This window comes from Monodelphis domestica, chromosome 1, assembly GCF_027887165.1.
Source record: "Monodelphis domestica isolate mMonDom1 chromosome 1, mMonDom1.pri, whole genome shotgun sequence".
NCBI classification, from domain to species: domain Eukaryota; kingdom Metazoa; phylum Chordata; class Mammalia; order Didelphimorphia; family Didelphidae; genus Monodelphis; species Monodelphis domestica.
Window position 1 is genome coordinate 131,839,102 of NC_077227.1, and position 15,741 is coordinate 131,854,842.

The following is a 15,741-nucleotide window of genomic DNA, read 5'->3' on the forward strand; positions in this document are numbered from 1 at the left end:
TGAAAAAAGACTTTCTTTTTACATTTAAAAAGTCATTTCACACTGAATGACATATTTCACACTGAAGTTATGTATAAAAGATTCTCTGTTACTATAAGATTCAATTTTAAAACTGATTTCCTCTAAACATGGATTAAGCAGAATGAGATGCTTGTTAGTACAGACTCAAATGCAAAATGATTAGTTAAGTTAGTGGACTCTGTACCTTCTCCTATGAATGGGAGGCCTCCTTACAACATCCCCAAGAACTCGCATTGAACTGAAAATGAATCATGGACAGAAGTCAGAAACTGAAGTGGGAGACAATGAATGCAAATACATGAAAAATACACATATAAAACACAAACTAGGAAGGAAAACCATTCCAACAGAGTAGTATATGAAACCTCAAAGGAAAAGAATAAGGATTGAGAAGAATATTCAAACCGAACAAGTCTAGCTTCTTTTTAAAGAATTTTTTCACTCTCTCCTTCTCAGGGTGTACCTCTGAAAGGTAAATACACTCGAATATTCCAAAATATTAAGTAGAGAACAAGGAATGAGGCATATGAAAACCCAATAGTGAACAGTAAGAATGAAAAAATGCATTCTACTCAACATTTAAAATTTTTAAAGGGCTTAAAAATGTGTATATACATTTGTACCAATCAGGCAACCAAGCTCATCATCTATTGATGAAACTTAATTCCTCTGTGGAAGGCTGATATTTAACAAACACATAATTCAATCATTTAGAAGTATTAAATCTTCTCACAAATTCAGGTATCAATTTCTATGAAATCAAGTAAAATAGAAGTCTTAAAAATTCCATGTTTAGAATTAGCCACAACTCCTTTATATTGAGAATTTATTGCTCTCAGAACTTCTTTAACAGGTTTTCTATTTAAAAAAACAAACTCAGTAAATGAGTTATAAATTTGTCCTCAGTTACTCATAAATCTACTTTTATCTATACATCTTTGTTGTCTATTGAATAGATGTGATTATACACACATATATATGTATAAATGTTACATATGTATATAGAGAGGTGGCATGGTAGTTAGAGTGCTAGGCCTGAGGGCACACACATCTTCCTGAGTTCAAATCTGGCCTCAAACACTTACTAGCTATGTGGTACCTGAGCAAGTTATTTGATGCTATTTGCCTCAGTTTCCACATCTGTAAAATGAGCTAGAGAAGGAAATGGCAAATCATTCTGGTATCTTTGACAAGAAAACCCCAAAGAGGATCATGAAGAATCATACATGATGGAAAATTATTGGACAACAACGTATATATTCACAAACACACAAAAGTAAGGTATAGGAAATTCCTACACAATAACAACAAAAAAATAGTACTAACATTTGGGAATCTGAGACTTGTCTGGTTTTTGAGGGATGTACCATTGTATAATGCATTTAAAGAAATACTAAATTGTAAATATTTAGCTCTCCTCAGAACTGAAGGGAATAAAATATAAAGGTTACCATTAATAATATCTTTACATGGGAAAATAATTTAATATAATGAAAATATTTTAAATTATAACACTAAAATCACTTCAAGTCACTGCAATGTAAGAAGGACATAAAAACTTTGGAGGAAAGCAAATAAAATGGTCAAGAGAAATGAAAGGCTGCCTTTGGTGAAACACCTGCCCTTGTCCATCAATAAAACAAAATTTTCAGTCCTGCAAGGCCAAGACTTGGGAGAGAGGGATCACAAATAAAAGTTCTGACTAGGATAATTATAGCCTTGTTTAAGTCATAGAATAAAGCAACAATGGAGAACCCTAAAGCTTAAGAGATGTTAGGGTATTTTGAGGAAAAACTAAAGGAGATATCACTTTATACAATTTATAAAACATAACAACTTCAACAGTTGATACTGATACTGGCTAACATAACAAATAATTCAAGAAGGATTCAGATACATATGAATAATAGATTCAGAAAAGTTATTTGGTTAAGTTCAGAGATAATTCATCCCTATTAAAATATTAAGGCAAGTAATGCATATAGGAGACAAAATCCTTAGTCTGCTTTGAAGCTATTATCATAGGAAAAACCTATAGTCTTTCAAAGAAAAAACTTTGAGAACCAAAAAAACACTGAACTTGATTGTTAATTTCTTCTGTTAGAATCATAAAGTCATAGAACGTGAGACTTGAAAAAAGGTTTGTTTGTTTTTTTAAAAGGTTTTTAACAACACAGATCTAGCATGAGCAAATTTCAGAAGGTAAGATCTAAGGAATTTTTTTTTGTAAAATTTAACATCGATCTCAGTTGAAAATAAACATTATTGAAACATTCAAGATCAATTAAATTTAAAACATTAAAAATGATAGTACCACATTAAAACATTAAAAATGATAGTTAGAGGAGAGAAGAGGGTCATAACCTAAAGATCCTGCTTCCTCCTTTGACGACAGTTGTGTGGTCTGGACAGTCACTTCACCTGTTCACGTGTCAGTGTCCTTATGTAGCAAGGAGACAATAATGGGTTGGACCAGATGACCACTAACGTCCCTTCCAATCCTAAAAATCTGTGTGAAAGCCCTCTTATACTTCACTCATATCAAAGTTAAAAGAGATCAAATGAAATTGCTATGTGGGAACAACTTGAAAACAATCAAATGCCATAATAAATTTAGGCCATGGATATTATATGAATAGATGAGGCAAGCAAACCAAAAGTTCTTGGTTACAGGGCAACAAGAAGGATCTTGAGTTGAATTAATTAATTTAATTAAATAAATTAAATAATTCAGTCATTTAGGAAATGAAAATTACTTTATAGCTGGTGCACACCAAAGGACATAGGAGCAGGCATTCTCAAACTACCAAAGAAGCAAAGATCATACATTTGGATTTGGAATAAACCTGAAAGTTCATATAGTCAAATCTGCTCATTTTATAAAAGAAGAAATCCAGCTTTAGCAAGGTGAAATGTCCTGGATCACATAGGCTATAAAGGTCAGGGGGCATGATTTACTTTAACCACTATAAATACTGTCAGTTGTGACACCCATTTTCACTTTGTTGGTACACAGGGATACAGAAGATAGGGAAATTCTCCAGAACTCTAAAGAAAAATAAAAAATCTTTCTGCAAGGTACTATAAGTGAGCCAAATCTGATTTCTCATAATGTGGTCCATATATCAATATAGAAGATAGAACCAAATATATAGAAGTCTCCTTCATTATTAATATCTTAGTGATAAATTCATTATTGACATCTTAAAGATAAATATTAACCAGGTAACATTAAATGCACAAACTTGAGGAATAACAGGTATCAGCAGTGACAAAGCCTTTACAAAAACTTTATGTAAGAAACATGTTCAAAATTTCTATTAGGCACTCCAAAAAGCCTATATTGGGGCCCTAAGTATGGTGGGTTTTAAAGAATTCCAAGTCTACATAAAAATATATTTATAATGTATTTCAAGTTCTTGGAAGAAATATGTCAAGATGTTTCAAAACACCTTATCAAACAGACGCCAAAGTAAAAAATACCCTACACCAGTAGAAAATGTGAAGAAAGAATGAGAAAAATGCATCTCACCTTCGGTGATTCATCTCAGCATCATTGGCAGCATTTTTCCCTGGTCCCCAGCTATGTCTCCGGAAAGGGGACAGAGAACGCATAGAATTCCTCAGGACAGAGCAGTTTGTCGGCACTTCAGTGATGCTGTCCATTTCCTCTTCTTCCATTTCACCTGAGCCAGCAGGTTCACTCTCACTTTCCCGTCCCTCACCTCCTACCGTATGGCCATAGAACCCATCCAAACTCTGCCGATCCTTGGTCCTATGCAGAGTCTGAATTTGGGGGAGGGAGATGTCACTGCCATGGGAAGAATGTCGATCCAGGGAGGCTGTATCATCTGTGGAAGAACTGGACCCAGTGATATCACAGACTGATTGCTCCTCTTCAGGCTATAATAGGAAGGAAAAAAATAGGTTAAAAACACAGTAGCCTAACAAATAACTAGAAGCAAAAAACACTTAGGCCATTCCAGTTATGAAGGAGGCAGCATTTGAGCTGGGTCAAGAAAGTTTCTGAGAATTTGGTTAGGGGGTACACTGTAAGGATAAGAAGAGCACATCAAAGGTGAAGGCTGGAAAAAAGTCAAATCACGAATATGGGGAAACAATCCAGTTTTGTTGAAAAAGAATAATGGTCAGTAAGGCTGGAAGGGTAAATTGAAACCAAAGCATGGGGGCCCTTGAATGTTTTATTAATAAATTTTTAGAATTGGTTCTGTAAAAAAAATAAATAAAAAGGCACTGAATGTTTTTGAGAAGAACCTTATTCAAAAGTCTTAAAATGGGCTGGAGGCACAAGTATTTCATTACACTCTTCCAAATGGTTAATAATTTTTGGCTTAACACACCTTCATCCAATTTCCTATGCATGTATTTTTTTAAATCTCCTTCACCAAATTATAAGTAGCTGCCTACACTATTAATGAATACCTGAAATAAACAGTCTTCATAGGCAATATAAAATGTTAAAAATAAGGGATGACAATTGTTTTTGCTTCTCCTGATCCTATATGAAGGGGGAAAAACTCTTTCAACCATAAAAAATACTTTAGTTCAATATCTTCTGGCATCTTAAAGTCAACTGAAATCAAATAAAGCCCCGCGGAATCTACATAGTATATATATTCTTAATGTATACTATAATTTAGTTGTAATTTTCTTCAAAAGCTATAACTAGAAACTAAGACAGTCTTTGAATATAGAACATGCAGCAATGCTAATAGCCCCAAAGAGATTCATTTTATGGTTATGTTCCCAATGGCTATTATAAAAAAATACAGAATAGTTTATGATAGCACCTGCAGTTTATGTTTGAGGAAAGAAACGGTCCTTATCCTGGGGGGAAGTAGGAATAACTAGCCCTTTTCCTTTCTTCCCTAAGGTACTTTATTAACTAAAACCATTACCCAGAACCACCAGGCAAGTTAATGGATCTTTTGAGAAAGTAGCACTGATGTCTCTCACTGACGGGCCACATGATGCCAAATAGGGATTACACACTTTGAGGACTATGATCTGACATGCTGAGCCACCTGAAAACTAGCAGAAGCCATAATTTGATGGGTGGGTGAATTCAAGAAGATAATGAAGATAAATGCTAATACTGTGACCACATAGACAATTATAAATGTGGACAATGCCTGAAGGATACCAATTCCTTCTTGCAAGTAAGTGAATAGGGAGAATGCTGGCTGGTCCTTGCTGTCCATTTTCATAACATTTTGATTAGAATGCCAATCTAATATTTCTTTAGTCAATAGTACAAGATGCCTTCTGAGTTCCCTTTCCCATAAAATTTATGATTCTAAGGCCTATTCAGACTGTAGAAAAAATGCAACACTAGAGAGAATCTCATTTAAAAACTGTTCTTATAAACTACTCACCTTCTGAGAAAAGGCAATTTCACGAATTCACATGAAGTTTTTTCCCTCTTAGGAAGTCTGGGACTAAAAAAGAGGATTTTCCAGATTTCCTCAACCTAAACCTTCCAAACAGTTTTATGAAATTACCTGTTTGTTTGAAAAGAGTAATTGATAAGTCTTAGAGAAGGAGATAAGATAGAATAGTTGGGAAATTAGACGGTTTATTCTAAGGGTCACTTTCAGTATGAAATTCTAGGTAGGATATGAAATATACATGCTTTTTTCTCTCCTCTCTTGTCTCAAGCTAGTATCTTTGCCAAGAAAACCTCAAATGACATCAGAGTTGCACACAACTGAAATGGCCAAACAACAATAACAAATTTTTTATGGTGATCTCCACACTTTCTTTCACTCCACATATCTAATCCGTTGCCAACTCTTGCTGTATCTACTACCATCATAACATCTGATTCCTTTTGTCCTTTCATTAAGCTTCCACCTTAGTTCAGTCCCTATCATCTTCTCAATTACATTACTGAAACCCTCTTGAGTTTCCTTGTCTCAGGACTCCCCCCTACTCCAGGAGAAGCTATCAAAGGCACCTAAATATACATACATGAAGTTGTTGTTTAGCCATTTTCCTGTTGTGTCTGACTCTCTAGGCCCCCATCTGGGATTTTCTTGGGAAAGATATAAGAATATCTTTGCCATTTCCTTCTCCAGCTCATTTTACAACTGAGGGTGCAGAAGGACTAGCACTTCCAGGATCAGGCTTCCTTAGTCCTTTTCAGGATTGCTCTCCACCTTTGGTGTCCACCTTTCCTCCAGCTCTCACCAGTGGCTACACGAAAGCTAGAGCCTGCTCAGCAAACACACCCCAGTAAAACCATCTTGTCAGAGTGAGTTGGTCATTCCCAAGCATGTGAAGATTTCCAAAAGTGTGTTCCACTAGCCATGAAGGCAGCTAGAGCAGGCACTGTGGAGCCTTTACCACTTAGTCAAACACCAAAAGATGCCCAAATCATTCACTGAATCCCAGGCCATCACCAGTAATCCTGACTTTTGACTCGTCACTGGACTTCAACAGCTCCATAAAAGAGTGAGGCTTATGACTTTGTGCAACTCTGCCTCATTTAAATCCAATTCATGCACAATTTAAAATATCACTGCATGGTGTCACTGGTCCTCTTCAAAAATGAGACAACTATTGGCAAGAACTCCAGAAGATCTTACATGCTGCTACTGAAATAATTTTCCTAAAGCACAAATCTGACCATATGACTCCCCTACTCAAACAACTCTAGTGGCTTCCTGTTGGCTCTAGGAGAAATCTAGCACCAAAGCTAGCTTTCCAGCTTCACTGGGCATTACTCCCTCTTCCACACTCTTAGATCCAGCCAAACTGTCCTTTTCTGTTCTTTATTCCAAATATGCTAAATCTCCCATTTCAGTGCATTGCTACTGGCTGTACTCCAAGTCTAGAACATATAGTTTCCTTACCTCTGCCTCACAGAGTCCCTCTTTTCCTTTAAGAATGATTTATTAAAGGCCTGCAGAGAGGAAAAGATAATTCTAGTGATAGTTTCTTCTAGGGGGTTCTATTTTCATTTTTATTCAAAATTAGGTATGATACTTATAAGTCATCACCAATGAAATTAAAATGTTATACTTTTGGATATCACCAAGTCTTCAAAAAAGTAAAAACAAACAAAAAGCCCCGCAAAGGACAATTAATGAAACCCCAGCAAGATTTTTGAAATAAAAAATTGCCTAATCATTTATTGTTTTGCCTTAATGATCATATCACTCATGAATGATGGGCAGGACTAGAAGGGAGCTATTATCTGATTTTGATTAATAAAGAGAAGCTAGCTGGTGGAGCAAAAAGAATGGGAACTCTAGTGTGAAGTGACCACTAACTGTTGGAAACTGATAGAAAGGGAAGGTAAAGGCAGTCACATCCCAATATCAGATTTTTAGAAAACTGACATTCAAAATACTCAGACAAATAATAAGTAGGATTTCAGGGCCTGAAATTTGGTAGATGTTATCAGATCAGAAGGGACTGGTTAAGTCTCAAACATGAAATTTAAAAGAAACAAGTTCAATGAGAAGGAAAAACAATATTGTCTAAAAAGACTGTTGTGGGTATATAGAAAAAGGAAAAATAAACAAGGATACATATAAATATAGTCTGGTCCTAAGGGAACTGGGTCAAAAAGTACCTAAAACTCAGCATGAGAAGAAAATGGTTAATATGAAGTCAATACCAAAAAACAGAGTGATAGTAAGAGAGTGCTTTGCCCTTGAAGAGTTAAAGTAATCAAGACCCAAAATACAGAAAGAACTGGTGGGCATAACTGCTGAATTACAATCAATGAGCTTTGAAAGACCAGATAAAAAGAAAGGAAAAAAGACAAATATTCTAATTTTAGAAAAAGGGAAGGCTGTGGATTATGTAAATTGTAGGCCTAGGGAGCCACATTAATTAAGAGAATTTTTCCTTGAATCTAAGCAAATAGCAGATCATGGGAATAGTATTGATATAGCAACAGATTTAGAATTGGAAGGAATTTTGTGAAATCATTTAAGAGCCTAACACCCTCATATAGTATATGAAAACCAAAGATTTTAAAGGGCTTGCCCAAGGTCACCTAAGTTATGAGGATGGATCTGCAATTTGACTCCATTTCTTCTAAATCAAAACCCAATGTTCTTTCTACTATAAATACTAAATGACCCTAATTTCCCTAAGTTTTAGGTGCTAACAAAATCCTCCAAGCTATTAAGGTGGAGAAGATGGCTAAATGTGGATGACATACAGTTAGGTTGATTTAGAACTGGAAAATGGCTAGATCAAAGGGATGTCATTAGTAATCATATCAACTTTGAAGGAAGATTTTAATAGTGTTTCTAACATTGTTTGAAACAAATGTATCATTGATTAAACATTTTTAACCAGCTTGCAGATGACACAAAGGTAGGAGGAATGATTAGCCATAATGCATATAAAATTGACATACCAAAAAGTCCTGAAAAATTGGAATAGTGGGAAAATTTTAGGATTAAAATTAAGAGGGATGAATGTTTTTTATACTTCGGTTCAAAAAATCAACTTCATAAGAAGAGAGAAATGGACCCATGTGAAAAGTTCATTTGAAAAAGGACTAAGCATTTTAGGGGACTGTGAACTGAATAGTAACATGGTTATGAAAAAATTCGATGTCATCTCAGGCTACATTAAGAGAAGCACTGAGTCCAGAAATAAGGATATGATTGTCTTGTCAATATACTTAGCTGAGCAATAATAGTATTTATGAGATTAAAAATCAACATTTATTAACACTTATGTGCCAGGCACTGTGCTAAGCACTATACAAGTATTATCTCATTTATCCTTAAAACAACCCTGGGAGGTAAGTGCTATTATTATCTTTATTTTAAGGATGAAAAATGAAGGCAAACAGAATAAGTGACTTGTTCAGAATCATACAGCTAGAAAGTGTATGAAGACAGATTTGAATTTGGGATCTTCCTGATTCCAGTCCTAGCTATGCCTCACTGAATTGCCCCTAACATAACATGTCCAGACCATGGACAGTCTGGGATAACTTCTGGGAATTGCATTGTAGTAAAGGCACTGATAAATGGCAAGCAAAGGGAAGTCAACCAGAATAGTGAAGGGCCTTAGGGATTAGAGTTATTCTGCTTAGCCATAAAGGGCAGAACCAGAAGTAAAGAAGACTTGGATGTGGCAAAGAGACAGAATGGAGCTTGAAGGGAAAAAAAAATCCATTTATTTTTGGTGTGACTACAAAGTAGATTCTATTCATTCTTTTTCTAATACAGTTCAGAGTAAGTAGGCTTGAAGAAATCTTCCACAACCACAATAAAAAGAGTATTGGATTCAAAGAGAAAACCTGGTCCTAGCTCTGCTATAATTCATGTGACTATGGATAAGTCACTTAATTCTCAAAGCCTCAGTTACATTATCTCTAAAATGAAGGATTTCATACTAGATGACCTTAGAATACAATACTCTTTTCTAGTTTAAAATATTTGATCCAATAAATCTGTGAAAAATTAAATATCACCTTGCTGATTTAAGTAAAAAAAAAAAGACACTGATCCTAAAGAATTGTATTTACAAGTTAGGTTAATGGGTATTGAGTGGTTAATATGAAAAAAAATGACATATATTAGTTATTATTGTAAAACAAAAATAAACAAAATAAAAACTTACTTCCCTCTCCCCAGCCTTTAAGGTCAGACTCACATAAATGTTTGTAGGAAGTGACCTAATGTGCCTTTCATGGTTCACAGAAGAGGATGTTGCAATAATGCCTAGTCTTGAGACTGTTCTTCAAGTGAGAAAGATGATTGGATCATGGGAATAAGTCTTGCCAGAATCTAAGTGCTCATTGTTTAGACGAACTTAAAATGATTTCATCTCTGAAGAGGAACTCTGAATAAGTAGCTGATGATTTGTGTATTAATGTAGTGCTTTTACAAATCACTAAACAGGAATTATGAACACTGAACACAAACCAGAAGCCAGAAGCTCAGAACACTTCTATTTCTATAGAAACTTTTAAAATATGAGTGCTAGATAAAAGATCAAAACACAAGAGGGTTTTCTTTATGATTCTTATCCTGTCCAATTTTAGAGTGACCTGGGGGAAAAAAAACAAAACAAAACAAAGGTTTGGTTCATCTTGTACCTCTTCAGATCAGAAGGTCTCCAGAGTTTAAAATTTTTTTCTCTATCACTTGATTTCACATATATATGTATTAAAAAGTTCATTTATTTTCACATTTTAAAAATCACATCAGTTTATTTATCCCAATAAGCTTGCCAAAAGCAGCAAAGGCCATATAACTTTGGCAGCTGACATAAAGGTTAATGAAAATCACATATGTATCTTCATTCAGGCCAAATGTACAGCTCAATAAGCAGACCTCACTGATAATTTGCAGAGATCTGGGATTATACAGGAACAACAAAATTGTTTTAAAAATCAGACTGCTGTAGTAGAAAGAGTACTGAGCTTAAAAGTCAAAAGACTAGAGTACATCTCAACTATATTGCTTATTCATTATGTGATTATAAATAAGTTACATAACATTACTCTTTGAGTCCTGACTAAAAAGTAACACTCGTGTTACCTTTTTCACCAGGTTGTTATAAAGAAAACACTAAATAAATGAGGTCTGATATTTTGGTGCAAATTGGAGACAAGACAAGAATATTTAAAAATTCATTAAAAAACAATAAAGATTAGTCAATATGATCTCAGACATGTGTACATCACTCAGAAAGGCATGCTCTTTAAGAATGAGGATTCTTTGGGGAATTATTAGGGGTCTTTCAAAGTCCTAGTATTTAGAAACTCAAAGCCAAACTAGAAAAGCACCATGTCTTTGGATTTTGTTAGTTTTCTTCTTGAAAATGAAGGGATGAAAAATTTTCTAACATAAAGATTTGTTTCATGAGAGGAAAGTCAATCTTTGAGATAAATCATTCCAGAAAATATTAATAGTAATCCTGAAGTTTCCATTTTAAATCTTCTCCAGAACTCATTGGAAATACTGGGCTGAATCAAAGAAATAAGGTAGGGAGTGGGGAGTAGGAAATAAGCTATAAATGTGGGAGAAGCTAAATAAAACCAGAGCAGAATAGACTGGTGAAGAGAGTAAATTCCCCAAAGGTCCAAATGAATTTTGGAACAGAACTTATGGGGACTTGTTAAAACCTTCCTTACTCCACAGTTAACCTGACACATTGCCCAGAACAAGGAGTAACTTAAACAACCCTTATCAAGTAGTTATATCAGGCACCATAAAAGGCGGAAGCACCATTTCTCATATATATTTATATGCAGAGCAGCCATTTTTTTTCTTTTACATACACACAGACCCTGATCTTGGCACAACTCCTCCCTGCCTCTAGAGCTGCTATACTTAGTGCAGGAAAGCCTTTGCTTAAGGTTCTCTCCTAATGAAACAAATAAAAAAAGTCTTTTTAGCTAGATTCAGGCAAACACAAGCAAACCACCCTCCTTCATTAGTGAAGGTTCAAATTACATGTAAACACTAGTTCCAGGATTCCTGCTAATACTGCACTTGGGCCCCGCAGGGGCAGAACTATCGTCTGCCTCTGCACCAGGCAGCCAAGCAAAGTTTCCCAGTGGTGATTCTGAAGGTTCCCATTAAGCAAGCTGGGTAAAGAGGGATGATATCACTAAGGCCAGGAGGGAGCTTTGAGTCCAACCACATTCATCAGAAATGACACTATGACCAATTTATAGTACATGACATCATTTAGTCTAGGCTGTGGTCTCTTCTTACCCACTGGAAAGAGTTCACTGTCATCTGGCATGATTTAAGCAAAAGAACTTCCACCATTTGCTTAAAATGCAATGTGTGTTTTAAAGCCTGAAACAAGTAGCCATAATTTTGTGCACAACAGAAGTGAGCAATGCCATTTGGTAAGCTATACAAGTTTTAATTTCTTTCCCTTAAGGGGAATTCTTACTTTCAAGTTTGGAATCTGGAAAAAGGGGCAAAAGAAGCTGAGTTTTGGCTGGCAAATCTGAACAATGGTGATCAAAATTTGAGCAATCTCTTCATCCCCTCCTCCAAACCCTTCCCTTCCCCCTTAGAATCACTGTTTCAAGGCAGAAGAGCACTAAGGGCTAGGCAATAGGGGTTAAGTACCTTGTCCAGAATCATACAGCTAGAAAGTATCCAAGGTCCTCCAGTCTCTAGAACTGGCTCTCAATCCACTGAGCAATCCAGCTGCCCCCAATGAGCAATATTAATGAAGAGAAGGAACCCAAATATACCTTTGTAAAGATAACGCTGTCATCCATTTCATCACTGGGAGAAGGGAAGAGGTCAGAATCACTGCCAGATTCTCTTTTAAGAACACTCTGTGATGAGGTACACTCTCTATCCAGTCCAACTTCTAAGAAGTTTTCGCATTCTGCAAAATAAATATTATATATAATTTATTCAACACATTATTTTAAATGGTAAAAAATCAGGCTTTTCCTTCTATTCCAGTAGTCTGCCTACACATTAAATATCCAGAAAAGCTATAAAGGAAACAGACAGAACTGAAACTTTCTGTACTGTAATCTTAATTCTAGGTATCTGGAGAGGAACTAGAACTATTTCTGTTAATTCTCCCTATTCATACGATTATAGTCACTCGAGGATATTTAAGAGGCTGAAGGAATCTATATATGTCTTTATGCAAAAGAAATAGTGTGACTTAGAAGACCCATTCAACTTTGTAAAAAGCTAAACATCAGTGTTTTTTCCCCTCTCTTTTGAGAATAATCTTGCAACCAAGGACAAGAATGTCAATAAGGCAAGAACTAATTCCTGTTACATCAGTGTAGTTTAAGAATTACAAAGACAATTATGAACTAGTCGCTTTTTAGGTTTTTAGGATAGATAAAATATTAAAAACAAGGAATAAATTTCTAAAAAGTCAATTTTGATTTAAAATTTTGATTTGGTTTAAATTTAAATTTTGATTTGTTGACTGGCAAAATATATAGTGAAGTAAATACTTCATTTTCACATATGGTCCTCAGATGCCTTATGCCAAAGACAGAATAGCTAAAAAATGGGAAAAAAACTACTTGTCCTTTGAGCATGGCTGTCAAGTATTGGGACTAGTCAGAGGATTCTAATAAATGGTCTATTAGCTTTTGATTTTTGGTAGTCATTAGACTAATAGAAAAAGGAAGGTCAGAGGCATATAACTGGATTTTAGCAAACCATTTCACATCTCTCCTGATATTGTTATGGACAAGATAGAGAAATGTGAGTTGAATGACAGTAAAATTTGATGTTTTCAGAGGTAGCTGAATAACTGTGCACCAAGAGTATTAATAAATGAATTGTTGTCAACTTGGAGCTTGTCACAGACTTCTATTGTAGTCTCTGTACTGTTAAACATACGTTGCTGTCTGTCTGTTTTTAAATTATCATCCTGAAGAAGACATAGAAAATAAATCTATCTAATTTGGGGGACAAAACAGAGAAAGCTAATATAATGGCTGGTTTAAAAAAATTTAGAATAATATTGATAGATTTGAATGTTGGTGTTATACCCATAATGCCAAATTAATAGCTATAGGTTATCTGAATAAAGAGAGACAATAGATTTGTGGTGTTCTACATACTAGTCAGACCACCTTTGGCATACTATATTAAGATCTAGTAGTCAATTTTTAAAATACGGTCAAGAACAAACTATGACCTATACCAGAAATAGGTGACCAGGTTGGTAACAGGCCTAGAAACATGTTTCATATGATCTGTGGAACATGGAGAAATTTCTTTTTTTGGTCCCCAAATGATAGAATTTTCATCAATCCAGAAAGAGCTTTCTACAATGGAATGAGCTGCTTTACCAAGACTTATCTTTCCTCTCTGTCAAATACCTTGCAGAGCTGTCAATTCTCTGCTCAATAAGCTTCAGTGGCTCCTAAATGCCTTGGAAGCCATATTTAGCATTTAAAAGCCCTTTATAATGTGGCTCTAGCCCACTTCCTCACATTGATCTCATATTATTTTATGCTCCTGACAAATTGACCTATTACTCCTTGCATAAACATTTGTTATATAAAACGTTTCCTCTCTTTCCTCTGTATTTTTATGCAGGCCACTCTTCCTTTCTGGAATACTCTCCCTTCTCATGCTTCCTGGAAGGTTCCAAAGAGAAGGGGCTTTCTCATTTTGTATTTGTATACTCAGCACCAAGGCCCTAAGTGCTTGGAATTTATTGGCAGTTTACACATCTTACTGATTGACAGTTTGGCTCAATAGTAAGATCCTCATCAGTGGATGAGTTCAAGAAAAAACCTGATCTGTTACGAGTGTTACTGAAGGGATGCCTACATGGTATAGGATTTAGGACCAGATAATGGCATGAGATTCCTTTGAATTTTAATTCAACAAACTTTTTATGAAGCCTCATTATGTTCTGTGTTCTGTTCTGGGTGAGGTACAATTTAAGTAAAATATGGTTTCCCTCATTAAAAAAAGATCTCACTCTTCCTAACACTTGAATTTATTTGTTGTGCTCCTTCCAGCAGAATGTAAGAGAGGCGATAGAAAACTAACTCTGCTAAGTGGCTACATATCAACCCTGGATTGGGCCTAGAATCTGTGCCAAGCTCTGCCCTTCCCTTCCCCTTCCCCAAACCACCTGGTTGCTATAAGCCTGCTGATGTCTGGAAAAAAGTTAAGATACTGGGAAGCATGAACAGAGGCAAACTGAAGAAAAAAATGAAATCTTCTTTCTTATAGTGAATATTTCAAATTCAAGCTAAAACTTCAGGGGGGGGGGGGCTGAACACCCAGTTCCCACCCATCTGCAAACATTTCTGCATGTGATACCCCAAAAAGAATAGTTTTGGTGTCTGTTGGCAGAAGGTTGGTCAGAAACATTTATATTCAACAGATCATTCATGCTTCACAAAATCCAGACTGTGTACTGGATCAAGGCGTAGTAGAGGGTGTGGTCTTTCCACCCTTTTTCACATTTGGAAAATCTGAACCTTTAGTCTGCAATGGGGGGGAATGAGGAGCAGAGAGGGAGTAAAAAGGCAAAGAAAAGGCTGTAACAGCAACTATGCCTCACTGCTCACAATCCTGCTGGCTGCCTAACAAACCACGTCCAAATTCCAGACTGAAACAGAAACCAGCTCAGTGACATTCTGATGGAAAATTCATAAGGTAGTCCCAGATTCAAGGCTGGTGGAAGCTCCTCCCCAGAAAGTAAATCCAAGTAGGCATTACAGTGGACCATGAAGCCAAGTATGGGTCAAAAAGGGCACAATGAGTGGGACAACACAATAGTAACAAGGCAAACAAGGAGGGTGGGAAAGAGGCAAAAGGAAAATCCACCCACACCCTAAAATCACATGACAGAAGAAGTTTCCAGAAATGAAAAGTTAACTAATCTTCCCTTTTTTTTTTAAGAGAGCACTTTTTCATGTCTTATACACAGAATTTGGAAATTGTCCAGTTGTTGTGGTCCAACACACACCTAGTTATCCCCACTGAGATATATGGCAGCTGAGAAAGCTGTATTTAAAAGACCTGAAGTGGTTTCCTCAGACAGGGACAATCATCCTGCTTTACTCTGGAAAGGTTAGGCTGCTCCTGGATATTGGGTTGGGTTTTGGGATGCTGTGTGTTAGGAAGGATCCTGACAAAAGTGGATAGTGTCCAAAGGAGGATAGCCAGGAAATGAAAGGTCATTTATGTCTTTCCATAAGAAGATTTAATAGAGGCCTGAACTATTAAAATATGACTGGGGAAT

At 35.8% G+C, this 15,741-nt stretch overlaps 1 protein-coding gene across 14 annotated transcripts in view; it reads right to left on the reverse strand.

The window, feature by feature from the left end:
• Positions 1-15,741, reverse strand: part of AKAP13 (A-kinase anchoring protein 13) — a 422,215-nt gene that overhangs the window by 90,052 nt on the left and 316,422 nt on the right. For 8 of the 14 annotated variants that reach the window (XR_008913836.1, XM_056806778.1, XM_056806774.1 and 5 more), the window contains 3 exons: positions 12,242-12,381; positions 3,554-3,924; positions 206-259 (listed from right to left, as the gene is read on the reverse strand). Coding sequence is in view for 13 of the 14 variants with exons in the window: in XM_056806778.1 (XP_056662756.1) it covers positions 206-259; positions 3,554-3,924; positions 12,242-12,381 (565 nt within the window). In the remaining variant the exon portion in view is untranslated. The remainder of the gene's footprint in view (positions 1-205; positions 260-3,553; positions 3,925-12,241; positions 12,382-15,741) is intronic. The other 6 variants (XM_056806779.1, XM_056806775.1, XM_056806777.1 and 3 more) reach the window with 1 other exon arrangement.